At 34.1% G+C, this 24160-nt stretch overlaps 1 protein-coding gene across 1 annotated transcript; it reads right to left on the bottom strand.

Moving 5' to 3' along the window:
• Positions 1-444: 444 nt before the first annotated feature.
• Positions 445-24160, bottom strand: LOC126979139 (monocarboxylate transporter 14-like). Its single transcript, XM_050828370.1, has 6 exons — positions 24014-24160; positions 11361-12845; positions 10846-11283; positions 10322-10543; positions 9240-9525; positions 445-8219 (listed from the first exon to the last, which is right to left on the bottom strand). Exons 2-6 carry the CDS (start codon positions 12570-12572, stop codon positions 8065-8067), a joined length of 2313 nt encoding a protein of 770 aa, XP_050684327.1. The 5' UTR covers positions 12573-12845; positions 24014-24160; the 3' UTR covers positions 445-8064.

Genomic DNA, 24160 nt, shown 5'->3' with positions numbered 1-24160 from the left:
TTTACAATGCAGTGCCGCTCAGGATTCTTGAAAAACCCAAAAATTTCGAGTGGCTCTACAATCACGCTCGTCAACTTGAGATATAAGTTGTTAAGTCTCATTGGCCCAGTATTTTCAATAGCTACGGCCTTCGGACCGAAACAGAATAATGTTTACACATTACTGCTTCACTGCAGAATAATGCACCGCTGGGGTACCCATAATCTAGCCGGCATCCTGTACAAAGCCTCTTTCTACACGGCCTTCGGACCGAAACAGAATAATGTTTACACATTACTGCTTCGCTGCAGAATAATACACCGTTGGGGTACCCATAATCTAGCCGGCATCCTGTACAAAGCCGCTTTCTCCACTTTTTAACTCAGTATTTTTAACGGAGCTACAGTTGTCCTTACCACATTGATCATAGTCTAGGTCAAGGAATATTAAAATAAAACATTTAAATATAATTATAGGTTATAATTTAATTAATAAGGTCTTAGAATTAATTTAACATGGAAATAATATTGTACGGATTTAAAACTTATGACTAGAATAGACAAAAACCTTTAAACCTAACCCATAAAGGTTACAACAATTCGATGGATTATTTTTGAATTGAGGAATATATAATATGAGGCAAGTGATAAAATATTACACTAGTTAACTGTCACCAGAAAAATGTTTTAGGTCTGTATTCTAGTTGTCGACTCAATAATACGTAATTTAATATCAAACCTTCAAAACAGAAGTCGATCATGGATTAGGAACGAGTAGAGACGGCTTTTAGAATATCGGACTTATACTTTGTTCATTTTATTAATAGTCTTTTGCTCGAGTACTGACTGGCGTAATAATCGATATCGCTGTTTTGTAAAAAATATAATATTTATTATTATGAAATATGGCACATCACTTGATTAAGGAGGCGGTGCCCGTCCATAAAGAACAATTTTTATCTGTGTGAAATATTAACATAAACAAAACGAAATTTCATGGGCGTGAACAGTCAAATAATTACTATTAAAATGGACAAAGTGTAGTGTATGTTCAACTTAAATTGCCATGTTTTAGAACTATACTAAGGAGAAAACATCACTGAAGCATTTCTATCTATAAAAATACATTTTTATTTTTATTGTATAACTATAACATGTTCCAGAGACTTTTTGAACTCTATAGTGCTAAGCATATGTTGTCAAATATTTCTAATTCTGAGCCTTCCGATGACTGATTTGAGTTTTCTTTTAATTAAACTATTAACTATTTATATTTAGGTGTTTCCAGTATCTATTCATGATCTAATCTAACAGTTTAAAAATATTTAAAACAACAATTGTCAAAAATTTTGTCTAATAAATATTTGAAAAACTCTAAATTGTTTTTGAACGTGGCATAAAAGTGTATAAAATTGTCTTAGTATTTAGTATTTGTATAGGCCTACCTGAAATTTGTCTAGTTTGTAGATTGCTTTTCCAAAGTTTCGAAAAGACTCAGAATATTAATACATGTTTTCTGTTTATAAAAAAATATACGTAAAACTGAAGCTCGTGTAAATTTATTTTGGGCAGTATTCATTTCGTTCAGTTCAGCGATTTCAATATTTTTTTTATATAAAAGCGGTCAAACTCTCAGCTGATGGGGGAAATGGTAAAGCAACCGCCCATGAACATCCACAACACCAGGTGTCAAAAGATGCGTTGCACAAGTTTAAGGTAGGTAGGAAGTATGATCTTTTTTTGAAGGTCCCCAAGTTCTGGAAAACAGTAACCGTTAATAAATGGTTCTACAAAGTGGCTGTGCGAGATAAGAAATATAATTTTATCTGGCATATTTCATATTATTATTGTCTTTGTTAAATGTGACATTGTGTACAAATAAAATTAGAAAACAACATTTTATGAACGATGCGGGACTCGAACCCACGACCTCTCGCGTTCCGTGCGAGTGCACGGAACTTTGACTAGAGATGTCGCTCTTGCAAACTTGCAAACAAGCTTGTCGCTAAACAATTTGTTTACTGTATATAGATTATTAAATTATTATTATTTATAAATGTATATAATTTGTATTAGAGTAGGTAGAGAGGAGGCTAGTTCATACGAGAGAATTGATCGCAGGGAACGGAAACCCGTTTCGTATAAAAACTCAAATAACAGAATATCTGAGTTATATAATATGTTAGTCCAAAAATAAGTCCTCTGACGTATGTGATGTTTGTTTTGTATGAGGTTTCAAAAGAGTACAATAATATTGGATCCTTTGGAACTGATCATAAAATATCCTGAAGAATCATTGAGAGTAAATTTTAAAGAAAATCTTAAATGTAGATTCTCAATATATTCTTGATTATGTCATGTATGTACATAGGCACATAGGTGAATTTGCTAGAAACTGTCGTAACCATAATATTTTAACACCAAGAACAGACATGAACTTATAATGCCTACTACTCGGCTATGTTGACTTAGTCTAAGTCTTTTGTGGGGCGAGCATATAATATGCTTTTACAACAAGGTCTCAGAAATGTTCAAAACAAATGTATTGCGAAATTCAAAAGAATTGTTAAAAAGCGTTAGTGTGGTAAAGGTTACTATAAAATAACGACTTTCTTAATGATACCACGGATTGGGAATGGTGCTGGCTGTCGCTCTATTCCCAATCAGGCTATTAAGTTATAAGTTTTATTGTACGATATTAAATTGTAACCATATTTTATGACAAAAAAAGAAGTCCGCTGAGTTTCTTGCGCCCGTTCTTCTCAGGTGTGAGTCATACTTTTTCGAATGGGTGGTAATTTGAGACTTTCAATAAGTGATGTCATATCATATTTCGAATAAAAATATTTGAATTTGATAATCTTTCGGACCTTTTATACGTCATATTTTAATAGAAATGTCTTCTTTATCATAATTTTAGGTTAACCTTTCATTTCTTTAATTTATTATGTATAATTAATTGATCAACACTATTATACTTTTCACACTAAATGTAAATGCTGTTTACACCTGTAAAGGCATGTCTTATTGTACTATCTCTTATGTACCTACTTACACACCCCCTTATTCATAATGGTCCGCTAACTTTAAACAGCCGCTAAAGAGTGTTTTTTTCTCATTCTGACCTAAGTCAATAGAAGAAGACAGAGTGAGAATTAGCAATGCTTTAAGTTAGAAGACTATTATGAATAAGGGGGTAATACTACAACTTTATAATGATTTATTATTGGTGTAACATAATAAATAAATAGATGGATATCATAATCAATATTATGTATTCAACTACGGATGGGATTAACAAAATCTGTATTCTCGAGCAACGATCCTTAAATAGTCTATTTATTAAAACAACTGATCATAATTAAGTACCTATAGATCGAACAGTAGATAATATAATAATTGTCAATACTATAATTATAATTTCAAATACAATATTCAAGTCTACTTTAAGCACTCTTGCTAAAAATTTAATTTTGCAAATTTATAGAATTAAATATTATTACAATATATTAAACCTACTAGTAATATTATTTATAAAATATAGCACTAATGTTATATTTAGTTTATTGTGCATTTAAAATCACAAAGAAGGTCGTTGAAAGTTTACAGTAAGTATATCATAACAATTTGTTTTCGAAGAATAACAATCTCGAACCATTCGGTTTTTGATAACTAAACGATGGGGTTAGCTAGTTGGTAGATAACATACCAGTTTATAACATCGGTAAAATGATAAGGGGCCTCATGTGTAGAAATTATCTATTCGCTAATTTTTAGCTTATTAATAGACATAGAATATATAAAGATGAATTCATTCTCATGCATCCCCTTAACATGTTACCGATTTATTAATCTCAAAAAAATTCTTCTCACCCATGATGTAAGACCCTGGCTCGCACTTTAAAGCCGCTTCTACCATAGCAATAACGCGCGAGTTAAATGCAGAGTGATTTGGCCTAATTATAAGTGATGACCATAATTATGAGTGTGTCGATAGATTTAAGCAATGCTTGAAGTTTACTATTTTAACCTAATAATAAAATCTCAAATTGTTGTCCTGTATTTCTTCAACGCACATGCCTAAAACATTATTCGTCATTTTTCGTGCTTGGCGATGAATAAAAACTTGTTTTTTTTGGAACGTAACCGAAAATGGCTGCGAAGGAACGTACAATACTCTGAAGTATTTTTGCATATGTAATAAATTTTTATCATTTTCTACTTCAAGAATCTACGTACTAAAGTACATAATTTTGTTGTAGTTTCTCACCATCTATAGATGTTTGCTGAGGTTGTCATCACTAGTTTTAGTACCACAGACTCTCGCTACATGGCCAACAGCGCCAAAATAGCGAATATCAAACAAGGACCAAAAGCACTTCGGCAGCCGCTAGTCTAGTGGTATATAGTAGAGTTCAGTGCATTATTAAAATTAAAATAAATACGGGATCGCATCTTCAGTATTTACGTGATAACATGGTAAAAATACGATAACTGACAAGGACTGTACAGCACTAAGGTGCAGGCGTGCGAGGCGAGCCGTGCGGACAGCCGGGGGAAATGTTGCCGCTCTTTGCCACAGGGCCCGACTGCATTCAACTCGCGCGATGTCTTTAGATATAGCTTTTTTTTAATGTATTCCATGTCATAATTCATTACAAAATTGTTTCATGGCGAGCAATTGCACATTTTTAATAAATAATAAATCTTTACTTGCAGAAAGTATAAATAATATTTCATCTACGTTCTTGATCCTCAATACACATTGGATTATAATGTAACTACTTATGAAATACAATTTTTAACGTCTCTCAAAATACTACGAAATATTATAATTAAAATCTTAAATAAGTTGTAAAATAGGACTTTCTTATATGATTGGTGACTTGGTGAGACAGTAACGATATTTACCTACACAGCACCACATTCTTAGTTTAGCGCGCCTTATCACTGAGCAGGAAGCTCCTATGCATACTCACCCAGATGCTAACTGGGCACTGTCGCCTAAACAGGCACCTCAGTGTGGTCGGAATCAAAAACAAAAAAATTTCACTTTTTGCCTTGGGGCCGATGAAACGCCTCTTCATCTCTTCTGCGATTGCGGCCCACTAATGCATAAGCGTAACACCACCCTAGGCGACTACACCCTGCTCCCAGGTGTAGTTTGTAATACTCGCGTTAAGAAAATACTGAAGTTGGAAAATACGTCAGGGCTTGACGACGAGCTATAAGTATGAGTGGTGAACACAGTGGTTCCTCTGTGGACGCAGTGTTACTAGGACTCATTAGGGCTAGACAAATAGTCATGCTCTCCAAATAAATAAATATTTAAGCGCAGGCACCGACGGGTCCGTATTTCCGCACTCCCGCTTCCTACTTTCGCGCCCCGCGATTAGCGTGTAATCCATGCGTTCACGCGCTGACCATGCGTTGCGGATTTAATTACTTAACTTTCGGTTAAGTTTGCTAAGTTGTCAATTAATATTTACATTTAATGTAATTTTTTCTTCATAATCATAAATATCGTTACTGTCTAACCAGTTATATATTAATAATATGAAATATTAAGCAATCGCAAAAGTGATATAATATTTAAGTATTTTTATAATCTTAGAAATCGTTCTATTTGGCCTAACGTCCTTTTAAAAAACGTTGTCTTTTAAATCGTTTTGGATTTCGTCGCAATATAACGCGATGATATTAATTAACCCTTCAGTCGGGTCTATTGTTATCATTTAGTAGCTTAAAAAGACCTCACAAAAAGCCTGACATTTCGATAATAGTTGGTTTTTATAGTTGATCTCGTTTAGAATTTGTCTCTCGTAAAGACTCATTTGATATAAGTTTATATGAAGTTTTATTACTATATTCCATGATGGTAACCCTAATCGGGACATAATATAGTTGTATTAAACATTTCATCGTTTTATGTAGGTACACTATCACTACACACGGTATTACATCACTATCAAATACAGGCTTTGGTGATGATTACCTACCTAGTTTTTACTTATTGGGAATCGTTGTTAGCTAAATAGGACTACCGACTCATTCGATATACCAGTATTATAATATGTCATTTTTTACTTCGATTAGTCTAAATCAATTCAATTGTCCACACTACATATGTTGTACATAATTGTATTTGAATAAATAAATATATGTTGTATATATTGTGTGTTGTATAATTGTACTAAATACAATTCATCAACGTGCTATAATATTTAGATATTAGCCAGGCGTATATTATGCAATAAGTACAATACCTAATAACAATATTAACAATTGAAAAATATTATTATCATAGAATACAACAATACTACATGTATTGTCATGGTCTTCTCTTATTTAACGAAAAACGAAGTTTCGATCGAAGTTTCGCGAGTTTCCTACTATGGTTCCATTCGTTAAAATTACGTCGTTTAAGAAGTTTCGTTTCGGAGAAAGAGAGTACACCTTCTGCACTGACGCCTTCATTTCAGTATAATACTTGCTAATTAAGATCGTGTATAAAATATACAACAATAGCATAATACATTAATTTAACTTCATTTTAGTGCGCCCAAATATACGCACACACACAAACTCACGATTTACATGGCCGCTAAGCGATCTTGGGAAGCCAAAACTATTGAGTCACTGTCCAGGTTAAATTAGGTGCACAGCGCCGGCCGTATCGTCAATCTTTTTAGTAGTACCAACCCTAGCGCTCCACCCAAAGAGAGACAGTCAGACGACATTAATCAGGTTTTACTCATTCATCAATAGCTGAGAAAAATTATCTCTTTAACCATTAGTACTCGAATTACAATTTTGACATGTGCAATTTATCTGTCATTCATGACTGACTTTTGTTTGACATTGTCAAATAGAACGTCGTCATCAATTAATTAATTGTGTATTTTAAATTATTTATTTGTAATTTGTGTTACAATTATTAGCACAGCACAGCTTCTTTTTTCAGCAAACGCACCCGTACTGAAAGTGACTGACGTATCACAAGTGTAAGACGTAGCTGTCATGCGATCTAATACTTTAGAGCGCATGACAGCTACTTTTACTTTTTACTACTGTAAACCTGGCCTCTTGTCATCTTGCCTAACAGAAAGAGGCTCTATCGCGCCGTATAAACTAAGGTTATTAGTTTCAGCATTTTCACATCTTATCTAAGTAAATTACTACTAAGCCAAAAAACGGATACGGTGGTATCCTACAAAATTCAAAGTTATAGTGCATCTTATTATTAACAATCCCTGCAAATAGTAATGGGAAGAAAGCTATATTATATCTAAATAATGTAGCTCTTGATATAACTTTCTAATCATTAGTCATCCTAATTAATAAAATAAAAATAATAATAAATAAATATTAATGTCTAAAATAATTTTAATCTAATGATTAAAAACAATAAAAATATAGTTATACAAAATATTCCGAAACCCGGGTGTATTGAAGCTCCCGACGTCACTTAGGGCTTTGCTTGTGAACGTACTATTTCAGAACTTTATGCCTGTCGGCATGTGACATTGTATTGACTTATTCTCAGATTATCTGAGAGTACTACACGGCCACATTATTTCTGGGCCTCTCTGGAACGTGGAGCCTCCCTCCCGTTCCCCTTTCACCCCCTCTCGCGCTCGTTCTGTTGCGTCCGTACGGTTTGCAGTTTCATTACCGTTATGTACATGTCGAGATATTTTCGTGCACTCACTGCTTTGTTTTTATAGTTTTCATTGTTACGTTTTGACTTTTGTTGTTGATAGTTATGTAGTTTATGTTGTTCTGTGTCGCCATAATGGAACTGTTAGAAAAATAAATATTTTTTTACTTAACCCAGATTCTTTCATTGTATTTTCATCACTATAATAATAATAATCAGCATCACAACACAACACCCTTACATCAATCTATAATACCGAACAAATAAACGGTTGTTTATTTATTTATAGGTAATATCCTAGTGATGCTTATTTTGCACACCGTAACAATGCGACGATAATGACGTCATCGAGGTCCAGAGATATTGTAGCCGGGTAGTACTTTTACAATGGGTCATTCATTAGCACTATTTCATATAATATTATGTTTATATGGCTTCGTTGAGTTGGCGTGCGGCTTCTTTTCTTTTCTGGTAGGATCTGATTGGTTGAATAAAGGCTGTGAGGATACCAGCTACTATGATCCATCCACCTCCCAGGTAAAAGGACAGCTCCCAGGATAATGTCAAGTCATAAATAAGACCTGCAACATGCAAAATAAGTTCAGCTATGGATTAAATAACATAGAATAGAGGATGAGAAATTACGATACCAGGCGTGGCATTAAGAAGAGTTGTCGAAGAGAGGTGTTTACACTGTGGCATCGTTTTGAAAATTGTGTGGCCGCAGTGCATTAAATTTAACAAGAAAATATTGGCGCCATGACCTTTTGTTATTTTCGCTGTGGTTTTGTCAACAAAAAAGTTGCCAGAGACTTCAAATGGTTGCTTCTTTCTTCGGCAATTCGAGACATTACACGAAAAATGTAGTTTCAGTAATGATTATAATTCTTCTAATACAAACCTTTAAACATTAAGCTTGTTATCAATTGTCAACCTTATGGATTGCTTTAGATACTCTCCAAATAATAAATACAAAATACCTTAGGGGTAGCCTACGATAATTTTGGATCGAGATTATAGACGGCCAGTCTTCAGGTCTGATGAAGTCAGATCGTTTGTTTTCTAAACCATTCTTTATGACCCGGTGCTGAGTCTTACTAAAAGGACATTGGTTGTGGAACATAGTTTTGATAAGAGGTTAAACCACCTTCTCAAGAATTGTTTTTTGATTCCTTTGCCAATGTTTTGACTCTATGCTTACCAAAAAATGGCTCAGTCACTTTGATAGCTAACACCGCACCGTATTTCTTTCACCACTTTGAAGATCTTCTTGGTACTAATATTATGTACTTGGAAAGCCAGATCTTTTTCTTTCAGAATCAAAGTAGGTTTCATTGTACCTATTCATAGACATAGCGAAGAGTTTTAAAATATTGCATTTAGCTTCACAACATTTAAATATCACAAAAATTATTTTTCGACACAGATTTGTACGAAAATGAAAAAATGTATCAAATGTAAATAAATAAGAACGAGAGGTTCCGAATTCAAACGTAATATTGTTGGTTTTTTATTTGAAACAGTATTTATCGTCAGACTAATTATAGAATATCTGAGCGAGTATAAAATGTAATTTAAAACAAGTTTGTCATAAAGTTTACCAGATAGTGGAGGTCCAATTAGATGTCCAATTCCTTCAGCAAGCAAAACAAGCCCATACGCGGCTGTGAAGTCATCAAGAGACACCAACTTCACAAGAAGACTGGGCACAAATGTGAAAGACGCAGCAAAAAGCAATCCAAATGCACCGCACACAAATGCGAGAATCCAATAATGGGCGACAACCATAGGTATAGCAGCTACTGATGCCCCGCAAAATACTAAGCAGATTGCATATAAGTTTCCCAGGGAGACTTTTGGTAGATCTCCAATCCAACCAAGTCCAACCTGTGCACAAAAAATATTAAATTAATCAGTTTTATTTTTAACATACATATAAAATATAAAAAGTGGATTTACGCTATTTGGTTTCAAAGCAGTGATAGTGATATAACTGAGGTAAAAAATAGTAAAAGAATCAATTTTGGGAAAATAAACGACTTTTTGTGACATCGTATGATATAAGTCTGCTGGATGCGGAAGTTGCAAAAGCGCTCGTCGTTGTTTGAGGGGCGTCAAATAGTAGACGTTTTTCAACTGAAGATGGTGAGAAATATTTGGTAATAAAATAAATGAAAAGACTCTTAATATATGTTTCTGCTATTATTACTAAGCGTCATGTCAGTATAGCTACTGATTCTGTCTTGAACGGTGTGCGATACTGCCTTCTTCCTGTCTCTTATATCAGTTATTAGTTTCTGCACGTGATCTTGACTTTCTCCAGGCCACAAACCATATCATAGGCAGAGATACTTTTGGATGAGGATAATTGAAGAGAATTAGTTGATAAAAGTTTAAAAGAGATCTATTATTATCTATTTAAAGGTATCGTATGGGCAGGTGGGAGCTATCTAATCCTACTCTTATAATGTTTAAGTGGAGAAAGATACGGCGTCACAATATATCATCTATGATAAAATTAACTGTTGACAATGCAATCAGATTTGGGCCTAAAAGAAACAACAATACATTTCATGGATTAATTATTTCTAGTAAGAAAGGTTTCTAGAATAAGAACTTTAGAAGCAATGGTTATTAGGATGGCATAAAGACTAGAGATGAATTAGATAATATAAACTCTCACCATTCCAATAGTGTTTGTAATCCCAATCAAGCTAATCATAACAGCACCATCGTCCTCACTATACCCGTTATGTATCATATGTTCAGCTAGGTAGAAGTATGGTACGATAAACCAGACGAATATTATAATGGTGCCCACGCAGAGAAGAATGAACGTCACCTTCTTGAAGAGTTCTACGTTAAACATATCACCCAAACACGTTACGCAGTCATCGTACCATTTCTGAAATAATTTTAAAATATATTTTTGAAACGACAGCGACGCATATGCAAGAAAAAAATCTGTGAAAATTTTAAGCAATAAAGTAGATATTTTGTTGAAAAATATGCAGTTTTAATTTCCAAACTAGGGCTTTAATTGTAGGAGTCAATTGGCATATACGCAATTATTTTATTGTAGGCTCTCTTAGCTGTCTAAGTTTGGAAATCAAGCATATTGCACAAGGCAAAAACTAAATCCACTGTAGTGCCTCAGTATTGGCACATGATTGGCTATCGAATTAGAAAATATTAAATACCTCTTACCTCTTCATCTTCGTTGACAGTAACCATGGAATTTTTGAAAATATCGGGACAAGAAGATGCCTTTAATTTATATCGTTTTATATTAAGCATGGCAGTTCTATGGCTTATGGAGTTCAATGGCATTTTAAGGTCTCTCAGGTAATGGTGATTTACCGATAGTTGTTTTTTCAACCAATCTCGTCTGTTTTCTTTACTATCTTGTTTCAATAAAGGCCTCAAATCTTTAGCTTCCGAAAAAGTCCTTCTTATATCTTCTTTTTTTTGGCCGTATTTAATTTCCAAATCCTTCGCATCCTTTATTAACAACGGTTCTGCTAAATTGCTAGGTGCAAAACATTTACGTGTAACTATGTCGCGATTGGAGCTAGCAAATTTAACATACTTTGCATTTTCATCTAAATCTTTCCCCAAATCAGCTCCGCTATTCAACATCTGAACCTAAAATGATAAATTAAAAATTTATGCTTCATTCACAGTAATACATTTAAAGTAAATTATTTTAAACTAATACGTACATCTGAAGTAATTGAATCTGGCATATTTATAAGTGATCGACACTTCTTATCATTGTTCATTTTTTTCATTAAAAGAAGTGTTTCACGACGTTTAATACTAGTAACTTCATCTTGTATTACTTTTTCAGCTGGTACTCCATTAGTAATAAGTCGTTTCATATTTTTACCACGAGAAAATTCATTTTCTAATACAAAAGAATTGACAATAGAGGCGGAACTAGAATACTTTGATTTAGAATCTTCTTTTATGGACTTTTCATCATCTCTTTGCTTCTTCTGCTCTAGTATCCACCAATCAGGATCTCTCATTACACATCCGCAAACACACAAATTCAACAATGTACCAGCTAGTAAGAGTATGGTACCTCTCCAACCAAATTCTTCTATGAAATATTGAGTCATGGGAGCATATACAAAGGTACCAACACCAGTTCCGCATGCTCCCAGACCAACAGCAAGGTTTCTCTTTTTCTCAAACCAATAAGCTATCGATACAACAGCTGTAACATATACTAGGCCGAGACCTAGGCCAGCGATAACACCAAAAGTCAACATCATCATCTCAAGGGAATTCGATATCGAAGCCAGAACAAAGCCGGTAGTAGAAATAGCTCCCCCTAAAATTGTCATGCTTCGACATCCATATCTGTCTACTAAAGCACTCATTACTGGCCCCGATAGAAGTGGCACAGCTATGAACAGGCTTCCAATCCATGCTGTCGTTGACTTACTTGCTTTAAACTCATCTAAAAACTCCATATAAAGCAATCCGAAAGAAAAGCTTATACCATCTGCTATCATTGAAATAACAAATGATGATAGCACTACAACCCATCCCCAGCCACCATCTGGTATAGTGGAATTATTTGCTTTAGGGACTTCTATTAAAGTATTTTCAATATCTTTTTTTATCTTTCCATTATTAATTATTGTTAATTCTCTATCTGGTTCCTCTATATTTACTTCTGTGAATTCAACGCAATTCGACGTTTTGCGTTTAATTTCATTTGGGACAGTTAAAAAGTCCTGATTATCGTTATCAAAATCTGGACTAGAAAATGAGGTAGGTACACTCGTATTATCATCTTCTCCTTTGCCAATACCTGACGTAGTATTACTGAGTAGAGATTCACGAACGCCATCGTTTGGTTTAAGACTTTCACGTGGTGTTCTTTTTTTTACAATTGCACTAGATTTGTCATTTAGTTCCATATCTAAGCTTATTATAATACTGGCAGTGAGACTATGTTTGATGATGATTTGATTAACTTCTTAATCTTGGGTCCCTGGCGAAGTACCTGCTGGCCTTTCTCGCCACGCTGTTCAGCTTTAAGGTGTTCGGCTTATTTTGAACCGGTACCATGAATATCTTTGTCAAAGGATTGAAGCCAGAGCTAACGTCACCCATACAAGAGTGATCTTTATGTAACTAATCCAGAATCCTTTTTTTGATTATGTTCAATGTGATTGACTTTTTTTTTAATCCTGTAAAGATTTATTATTTCATTATATTAAAATAAAATAATTTGTAAAGATTTTTGCCAGTCAAAGTCAAGTTTGCACATTTTGTGTTTTCTTAAGAACTATTTTACTTTTAAGAACTAATAATTAAATAATCTGATAGTAAAATATTACTCAAACTAATACGAATATAATCACTATGAACTCTTTAAAATTATTACTATTATCACTGGGAAATGTATATGACATTGTTGTATGTAGACCACTAGACCAAGGACGCACACGCTCTATATCTCAAGATCTGACAGTGATTGTCATTTGTTATGGACATGGGACAGTCCTCGTCTGACCAGATTTAAAAATAAGTATAACATGATACAACGTCTTTATCGTTATTACATTATTTACAAGTTGAAGCATATTATGTTAGAAAATAAGAAAAGCGATTCTTTGTAATGCAAATAATTTGGTAAATAAATTGTATCTATATATAACATATATTAAGATATGTATATACATATATAATTAGTTGGGCCATAAGTACTGTTACAATTAAAAATAAACAAAATATTACATTTGAATTTGGAATCTGTATTTTTTTTGTTTTTATTGAGTTGTTCTTTGAGTTTTCTCATTTTAGCGCCAATACATTATAAAATATTTTGCGATATTAAAATGAGTGGGGTGATATAGAGAACCGAATCGCTGTGATTGCATTACACAAAGTAGGTATGGAGCCAAATGCAATTGTTAAAACTCTCCATACGATTGGTTATAGTAAAATGTTTGTGTACCGGGCTATTAACAGGTACAATGAGACTTCCTCTGTTTGTGACAGATAGAAACCTAGCCGTCGACGTAGTGTTTATACAAATCATTACGGGAAGGAATTTGAAGAAATATTGAAAGTAAAAGATTTTATCTCGGGAGATGAAAATAGCACCTTGAACCATGTCACGTATTTTAAAAGATGACTTAAGACTTGCACCCTATAAGAGATGTACTGTTCATTTTTCAACTGATAATTTAAAAAAGAATAGGGTGGTAAAATCGAAACACCTACTGAAGCGGTACGCAGAGGGAGGTCACAGAAAATTTTGCTTACGGATGAGATTTTTTTACAACTGGGCAACATTTTAACAAACAAAATGACTGTATTTATGCTCAAAGCTCTAAGGAAGCAATTAGCTGACAGAGTGCAACGTTGGCACTATCCAACTTCAATGATGGTTTTTTAGGGTTTTTTATGGAATAGGAGGACAAGAGAGCGTGCGGGTCACCAGGTGTTAAGTGATCACCGCCGCCCACATTCTCTTGCAACACCAGAGGAATCACAAGAGCGTTGCCGGCCTTTAAGGAAGGTGTACGCGCTTTTTTTGAAGGTACCCATGTCGTATCGTCCCGGAAACATCGCACAAGGAAGCTCATTCCAAAGCTTTGTAGTACGTGGCTCCTAGAAAACCGCACTGTGGAGGACCGCCACACATCCAGATGGTGGGGATGATATCCTAATTTGTTGCGTGTCGTTGGAAGGTAGAATTCGGCGGCAGGAATCAGGTTGAACAGCTCTTCGGAACACTCCCCGTGATAATCTAGTTGTAAAAGCATAAATAACTATACTTTCGCCAAGTTGCAAAATGCCATTGCAAATCGCCAACATAACAATATTTATCTAATAGGTAATGTACCTACAGGTTTTTGACTAAGAATTTATTAGAACCATTTAATATAAAAAAATACTAAATCTGTACCCATCCGCATTTAAAACTGTATATAACAAAAATGAATAATTGAAGCGTAGAAATTTTACATTAAATAAAAAGTAAAGTGATACCGGAAAAAGATCACTAGGTGTTAGTAATTTGTTTAAATTTATTTTATCGTCTTAAAAGTGTGTCTATTTCCTTCAGAAACGATATACTCACCACGTAAACGAATAATCAAATAGTTAAAACATTTTTAACAACGCTTTTTCCGGAATTCGCTTTAGATTTCCTCGCGAATTTTCCTTTGTTTTCTACCGAATTAACACGGGAGCCACGAAGTGGTAGTTTGATTAATTGAGCTTAGGAAAAAGAAAGTCGGCTGAAGCCATATCTGGTGAAGGTTGGAAGGTTACACGATGGTTTTTGTTGATAGATTCCTTACGTACTTACTAGTAAATAAAACAGTTTTACACGCTTTTTATTAGGTTCACCTGTATGTATGTTTGTTTGTAAGGGACTCATTTGGGCGCGATTTTGACCCACCTTAAACGGCCAGATTTCAAATTTATATATTTTTATTCAAAATCACTTAATGAACGTCAAAAACTACCAATCATTCATTTCGTTCAAATTCGTAGATTTGTCGAGGACCGATGACATTTTTAAATTTTATTCAAAAAAAATAAGATTTTTGTTATTTTTTAAGTAGCGGCCCGCTCCGGCTTCGCACGAGTATTAAATATATAGCCTATGTCATTCACTGAAAAAAATATTAAAATCGAAGTGGTCGTTTTGATTTATTCATTGCTGCCCGTTGCCCGCACACGTTAAATTTAGAATAAAACAATTCTTCTTTTTGCTTAAAGTTATATTTTATTATTATTTTAGTTAACCCGCCATTTCTGGACTTTATCAGATCACGTTCCCCCTGAAAACGTGTTAATTCTTTAAAAACTTTTTTATTTAAATGTAAATCAAAGAAAATACTTTCCTAGTAAAGAAATACACATTACACACGCGGTAGGTGATGAGGAACTGGATAACTAGCTTACTAGCAGAACTGAACGAAATGAATGAAAATGGCGCCTGCTGTCTTTATTGGGAGCGCCGACCCCGAGTAGCTCGTCAATAAGTACGTACGTGTGCCTCAACCGATTCATTAATGTGTTACGCGTCCATCGCAACTCCGAACAAAGTGCGATTGAAAAAGCGCCTTATAAGTGGGTCTAAGGTAGAAGTTTATTTGAGAGCTTAAACTAAGCAAATGTCAAGTTAGGATTTATCACAATGAGCTAAGTTTTACGTAAGTAAAGTCTGAGTAGGCTCTATTAGATTTCAGCCTAACTGATATAAATTACCATACATGCCATTAGCAGAAGCATTAATTAATTTGATATTCTCTGATTTTAAATCTGTAGTAAATCTGTGACAAGAAGTTTTTAATAATTTTAAATTATCTAAATCTAAAAAGTATATTTCAATATGTAGTTATTTTATTATTTATTTACTAGAAAATTACATCACCAGTTTATTCATATCTTCGTTAAATTCAAACAATATATTTAATACATTTTTAAAAACCCCGCTCTAACCCATAGCACCTCTTAAAACTCTATTGATAATATATTATGTACCAAATGCTGTTTATTATAAAACAATATAGAAGAAGGTGGTTATTTAAGCACGCATAATTCATATAATCATTATATTTGGGTAGACTTTCCACACTAAATTATTAAAACTTTCGTGAGTCATAATTAAATTATTTATTAATACGGCTTTACTCGCGTTTTTGTCGGTATCGGTACCGACTAGATTCGGACCATTCGGAAGTCCTTCATCAGGGTTAGTGTGGTGGGTTCGCGATAACGTCCCACCTCTTACTGAGGTGGTACACCGACAAAAACGTGAGTAAAGCCGTACTAATAAATAATTTCCACAATAAGTTATGAATATTGAATACTCAAACTTAGCACTCTAGCATATTTTAAAAGGCTCGACATCCAACCGTATTACTGTTAGCAAATGTTGGTTGGCACTACTGTAGTGCTAACTAACTTAATCGAAACAAATTTAACTAAAGATATGAATATTAATTGGTGTTATATATTAAAACTGAAGTCATAATAATGTTAAATAATATTACTAACAGAGTAATAAATAGAATCACTTATATTGTAAATGTAATTACATATTAATTTGGATATCTTATGACTCCATGACGCTGGTAGCTCTTGTTAACGCATATTTAACGCAAGATTTTAGAAAAATAAACTCCCACAACTTTGTATAGCCTGTTTTAAGTAAGTAAGACTTCTGAACTTGAACTCTACATATACCAATTATGCTTTGGTAATGAGTTTGTATTTAAATTGTAACTAGTTGTAGTGAAACAAATAAGAAATGAGAAACTGGTTAGAAATTAATTTTCATACAACGGCTTATTTGTATTTACGCAAAATGTGATGCACTTTCAGCCCAGTTGTCAACATCAGTACGAAAGCGCTAGTGGAGAAGGTGTAGTCTTTTTATTAGTCTAAAATGTAGACTAATGAGAAAAACACTACATTCAAGCTTGTTCACCTTTGCAGACTTGTTTCTCATTGACCGTAGGGCGCAGACGTAAGTTATTGATGTTAATTTAAACTAGAAGCTTAACTTTATTGATATTTTCGTATGAAACATTTTGCCGCTTGGCTAGTCCCGAAAGACCTGAATTTCCTTTCAATAGCATAAGAGTCGTCGTTAATAATGTCTGACGAAATTCTAAATAATTTAATTACATTCAGTCTAAAACATATCGTGCCAAGACGTGTAGATTAACATCGAAACTCTAATTATAACATCAAAGTCGCCATATACTGCTTCAGTGAAGTATTTATGCTTTTGTGGTTTCGTAATGAGATATTTCGGTACCGACGAAAAATTTAACAACTTATGTGTAAGATGATGAAGTATTTGAATAACCGTGTTAGCCAATAAAGTTCCTAGCTTAGATCAATCATACATCTAGATAGACTGTGACAGCTATGAAAATATTGAGGTTGATTGTTAACCTCTATTTTGAGCAATGAACGCCCACTAACACAAAGTGATATACAAATCGAAATTGTATGACGTAGCTTGTCACGCACGTGTGGCGAAGATGGAATTCGGTGGCAGGAATCAGGTTAAACAGCTCTTCGGAACACTACCCGTGATAATTACGGTAGAAGACACACATTTTAGCGACGTGTCTACGCAACGCCAAGCACTGGGTCCCCGACAATTCAAGATGCTCTGCGTTGCACGCGGTCAAATGGATCGAGCTGATACTAGGGTGCGCCAGACCAGAGATGACAGCAATACTCCATGTGTGTCCGCGACCTTCTGAAGACACAAGTTTCTCCCGGCACTGGTCGACGATTTTCCGTGTATACGGCATCACCAGTGCTGTCGTCTGCTTAGCAACGTATGTTGGTGGTGTCCAACATATAATTGATATGCAGAAGAAACAGCGTGGGAGATAGCACACAGCCTTGGGGCACTCCAGCGTTCACGCTCACGGGCTTCAGGTTCGAGCAATAACCGTCGACAACGACCTGTATGCGGCGCCCAGTGAGGAAGCTGGAGGTCCACTTACATAATTTCTCAGGAAGCCCAAATGATGGAAGTTTTGAGAGGAGCGCCTTGTTTCATACACGATCAAAGGCCTGCGCTATATCCAGGCCAACTGCCAGGCCTTCCCCCTTGCTTTCAATAGTCGCCGCCCATCTATGTGTTACTAGGTGCACTACAACTGCGCTCGTCACCTTGAGACATAATAGGTCAAGTCTTATTTGCCCAGTAATTTCACTACTTTAAGTTCCTTAACAAAAACTTATAAAAGTACTTTTAGAGAGCTCACTCAAAACGTGCATATTTAAAACAAATCATCCGTTCGGTTTGAACAGAGGCTGAATTAACACAAGCGCTTTTCACAGCTCTCTTAAGAAACAGTACTTTTCGTACATATTTTCCATTGGTAGAATGATCAATTTTATACTATTTAATTTTCATGCTGTTTTATATAATTTACATTTTTGTTGAAAAACTGGAATAGCACAAAATTCTTAATGGTTACCTAATATACCTATTTAGAATTTATTTTATGTTACTTAAAGTTTAATAAGATGTACATTTTATAAAATCATTGTTTCATGTAGTAATAAATATATTATTATGATATACGTTTAGATTCTATATGGATTTCGTTGACAAAAATCTCTTTCAGAAATAAAGACTAAAATATGCTTAATGTTGGAATATTACAATAATTGCTTTGCTGGCCTATAAAAGTAAATGTCTAAAATTAATGATATCGGTAAAGTAATCCCCTGAGTAGACGTTGTTAGCTCAGCCAACACGAAACCTATTAAAAGATTGAATAAAGGAAAGCCTTGAACTTTATGTGAGGTTGTATTATGTGTAGATAGACATACTTAGTTGCTATCTGAAAGTTACGCAGTGTTTTGGAGGAAGAACTGTTTGCTAAAAAGAAAGTTGAAATATTTTTTTGTTAGCAATTTGCTATTTCTAAATAATTTTGGTTATAAATTTAATTTGTATTAACTTTTCAATACATGAAAGTTTATTCTCATTGAGATATTATTGTCCGCAAGTAACAAATTTTAATGAAAATGTTAAAGGCTAGTTTTCACTCTGATTAGTGCGAGTGCAGGTGCTTAGCAATTGCTAAGCACATGCACTTGCAATTGCATGTACGAGTGCGAGTCTTAAGTGAAAGAAATATATAAAAAAATATATTAAACGCTGTCTGAAACTGAAAAACTCTTGAAATCCGATGCACGATACAAGGCTAGTAGGGAAGCCCGAGAGTAAGAAATACTCTTCCTCAATTGGTGTCAATCGCTCTCTCCCTTGAATAAAAACCTCATCCTCTTCTTGAACAAACACGTCCCACATTTTCGTGAAGCTGTATTCCGTTTCATTCGTAAAAAATTTACCCTCACGAGCCTAAAGAAGTTTCACTTCAAAAATGATCCCCAATTCATTCACTGCACCATCGAGAACTTCGGATACGATATCCATATTGTTGAAATCCAAGCAAACTATGGGAACGAAAGCGGATAAGTAGAAGACCCATTCATGGCGCAAGCTACCAACTTGTCAAGGAATTTGCTTCTAAAGATACCACGGGGCACGGACACACACTAATCACTAACAAGCATGTCCAAAAGCCAGACAAGGTCCGAGAAAAGGGGAAGGAAGGGCGCGGGGGAGGGGGGAGGTGACTCGCAAAAACGACTTTCTCTTCACTTTACTAAACTGATTACTAATCACTCGCACTAATCAGCTTCAGTCCAAACGTGTTTTGTATTAACCTTTTAAATTTATTTTAATTAAATTAAAAAATTAAAATAACCGCTGCACATTTTTTCTCCAAGAAATATTTACAAGTTATTAATGTTTGGAAGTCCAAGCTTTGTTCGGCGTTTTTGTTTAAAACTTTATCTGAGATAGTTGAGTTTATTTTAAAATACAAAGCTTAGTTTGAGACCCAAAAGCGACATTTGAGTGCCCCTTTTCTTACCTGATGGCATTTCAAAAGAAACCTCCGAAAAATGTTGATCCGAAACGACCGTCACCAAAAGGTCTCTAACTTATCCTATAATTTAAGAAAACTTTCTAAAATTATAGGCAATACTTTTAGTAACGTAATATATAGGTACATACTTGATATATCATCTTAATATATTATATAAATTACGTGACACGTTGTTTGTCCGCGATGGACTCCTAAACTAATGAACGGATTTAATTGAGGATTACTTCATGGAGTGCAGTTTAGTCCAACTTGAGAGATAGGATAGTTTTTATTTCGATTTGGGACCCATAATTATTTTATTTCCAATATTTGTATTGCATGGACATATTTTCTATGAGAAAACTTATTGACGCACGGTTTGACAGTTCTGCTGTGAAACAATTTCAATATAACAACAGGGACCATATTTTACGAAATAATTCTTGATATTATCAAATACTATTGTCAATTCATAAAAAACAGTATTTTATTTATTATGTACAGAACAACGTCTGTCGAGACAGCTAGTAATTTATATATAATAATTTAAGTAACGTAATAAATTTTCATTAAAAATAAGTAGAGTTAACGCTTATATCATACATCTAGACAGAGCCTCGTGCTGCTAGACAACCAATGAAACAGGCCCGGTTTATAACTTTAGTGCACGTGACTAGCTACGTCTTACACTTGCAATTTCTGTGTAACTTTATGGTAGTGGTCAAAATAGAGGTAACTGTCAACGTCGACGTTTTCACAGCTGTCAAAGTGTATCTAGATGTATAAATGATCTAATAGTTAATGTTTGTTACGATTGATATAAGCGAGCATTCAAATTATTTAGTATTAACATGGCTTTATGGTGTCTGTTATGATATTATGTTAGTTATTTGTCTTCTGTTATCAATTATTGCTTATAAATATTGTGATGATTTTAATTCCTCGACCGTTACCATGCAGTATATTTTTTTAAACAACATAACAGGTGAATTAACAGTGCTAATTTGATTTATATAGCACGCGGCTATCGTGTTAAAAAATATGTTCAAATTGTTAAAGGGCAAAATGTCTCCATTATTATTAATTAATGGTACAAAAATCAGGAAGCCTTCAATAGAATGTGCTAGCCTCAAATGAAAAGAAGTTTGACTACCAAAAATACGAATATTAACGACTCCCAGTTGCACATTACACAAGAATCGCTGATATCATATAGCTCGTACAAATAAAGTTCTTTAAGAATCCATTTGAATAAGATACAGAGGAACGTGTAGTGAGGAGCTGCGAGGAATCAGGTCAAACAGCTCTTTGGAATATTCCTGGAATGTTTGCACACTTATTGAAGTCACATCGTATGCCCAGGATTTTTTTTGTTGTTATCCATTAAAACTGGCCAAAATTAGGTAAGAAAGCAAATATCCACGACTCGTTCCATATCACTTGTAGGTTAGGTCAAAAACTACCACCTATTCCAAAACCAATGCCTTAGACCTGAGAAGAATGGGCGCAACAAACTCAGCGGGCTTTTTTTTTATCAAAAAATGTGTTTACAAAGTTGTTTTGTACAATTAAACTTATTATTCAATAGAGGGCGGTCGCTCCATTTCCAGTCTGTAGTATCATTAAGAAAGTCATTTATGTTATAGTAACATTTACCACACAAACGTTTTTTAAGAATTCTTTTGAATAACGTAATACTTTTGTTTTGAAAATTTTCTGGGATCTTGTTGTAAAAGCATATTCATCGCCCTACAAAAGACATAGTAACTGGACTTAGCCGAGTAGTAGGCATTAAAAGTGTTTGTCTGTTCCTAGTGGTGGAGCGGTAACATGATGGTGGAGATCTTTGGGGGAGGCCTATAAGGTAAAGGTTTTATTTTCAGTGTTGTTAGCACCGCCATGTTGTTGGAGAGAGAAAAAAGAGTGTGGTTTCCCTTACCAGCATCCTCATTCGACAATGACTACGATCCTCAGTCATGAGTGAACGACCGTAGAGAGAGACAGTTTCCTCCTTATTATAGCTATCACGTGGACATGTATTACTCCATGCATTCAAAAGAGAAAATACCATTCAAGATTTAAATTAAGGACGTATTTATCTTTTAACCTATCTATACGTAGTATCAATCTGTACTCTTTCTAGACTAGCTAGGGTGTCGGGACATAATACTAAACAGGACAGCGCGCCGCAAGCTGATTATACTATTAAAGCGCTTATATGCTCTTGATTCACCCTCCAATATTTGTTAAAGAAATACAAATGATGTATTCTTAACACGTGCTGAGATACTTTTTAGTTTGTTTCATTTATTTAGAGCATTTTGTGCAAATGATTTGAGTTTTCTTTAGTGTTAATTCCGCCAATATTTGTTTTTAAAAAACAATTCGACACGGGTTTCGCCTCTACACGAGGCAACCTCAGGACGTGTTGTCTCGCCAAAATCTCGTGCCAGATTCTCTCGTGTAGGGGCGAAACACGTGTCAAATTGTTTTTTAAAAACAAATATTGGCGGAAGTAACACTAAAGAAAACTTAAATCATTTGTATAATTATGGATTTCCGCAAAGTAACGTCTAATTCAATAAATTTTCCTAGAGCATTTTGAACAAGACCAATCAGTTCAAACCAAATACAATAAAAGAAGAATATATTATTTAAATAATTTATCAATGTACTCGGTAACAAAGAAAACCCCAATTTAGTTTATTCAATGAACCGCTAAGACACTGTACTAATTCCAAACATGATTCATAGACAACTAGAAATTTCTATACTTACTTTTTTATTTTATTTAAGATGTGGCACTTGTCATTGCTTTTATTCGTTTCGTGATTGCTTTTAATTAATTATTAATTTAATGCTTAACTAATTAGTTGCTTATTTGTGGCATATTTTAGTATTTAAATGTTAAAAACAACTTGATTCTTCCATACGCATAAATGTCTTGACAACGAAATTATGACTTAAAAAGTCCTATATTTTTTTAAAACAAAAATTTGTGAGATGGTTTTCACTGTAAATTAATAGTATAATGTATTTACGAGGCACCAAAACCTTTTTTTTTTTATTTCAGTACTTACAGTAAGCAACCAACAAACTTTGGAACATACTTCGTCTTGTTTAAAAAATAAATAAAAAACAGGTTGCGACTCGCGGTTATATTGGTTAGTTGCTTAAAAATAGGAGGTTATACCCAATATAAAGACCGATAACGCCTTCTGAATATTTCAAGTTATCACTTGCGGTTATGATTGCTTGCCGTTAGGAAGGTAGCTTGCCCACCCATCTTGTACAAGAAAAAATAGATAAAATTATATATATTCGTGGATGTAACTCAATGTAACGTAACTAAATGTGAACTCATTTTTTAAAACTTTGTATTAAGAATTTTATAGAGCAAACAAAGTAGATCGTTTTGTATTGTCAATATGAATAAAAATTAATTTACTAATTTATAAAACATAACATAAACCGTCGTAATATATATTTACTTATTTGAAAAAAAAAAACATTTTCGCAAACAAAAAACAAGATATTTACTATCATTTGCATTACAAAAGAACTCACAGCAAATTATTGTATCTATACAAACCTAGTAATAAAATTAGAAAAAAAAAGTGGATCTTTAATTGTATAAATGACATAAAACAAAAAAGTCTACAGCAACATAAATTAAAACAGTGCAACTTAACATGTTAATTCTCTTAACACGAACAATAATAAAATGGGGCGGGTTACGCAACATGATTATTAGGTATATTAAAACATTTTCCATAACTAAAAACTTAAAAACCACACAAGTATCACGAAAGTAATCGCTACAAAGCATTTATAGTTTCGCGCCAATAAGAATTACATTGATTAAATATGTATATAAATGTTATATACTTATATAATATAATAATACACTAAGTACTAACCGAGTTAAGACGATGTTTCGCTGAAAAACTCAACACAAAATTCAACCGACTCAATACGTGTCGTAACTCGTACTGAATACTGATTACTGGCTGGCGAGTGGCGTCTCCGTCTGGTTAGCGGTTGGCACACTCGTGCTGGCGACTCGC

The sequence above is a fragment of the Leptidea sinapis genome, chromosome Z (assembly GCF_905404315.1).
Source record: "Leptidea sinapis chromosome Z, ilLepSina1.1, whole genome shotgun sequence".
In the NCBI taxonomy this organism is placed as follows: domain Eukaryota; kingdom Metazoa; phylum Arthropoda; class Insecta; order Lepidoptera; family Pieridae; genus Leptidea; species Leptidea sinapis.
Note: the sequence above shows the minus strand (reverse complement) of the source record. Positions and strands in the feature narration are given on the sequence as shown.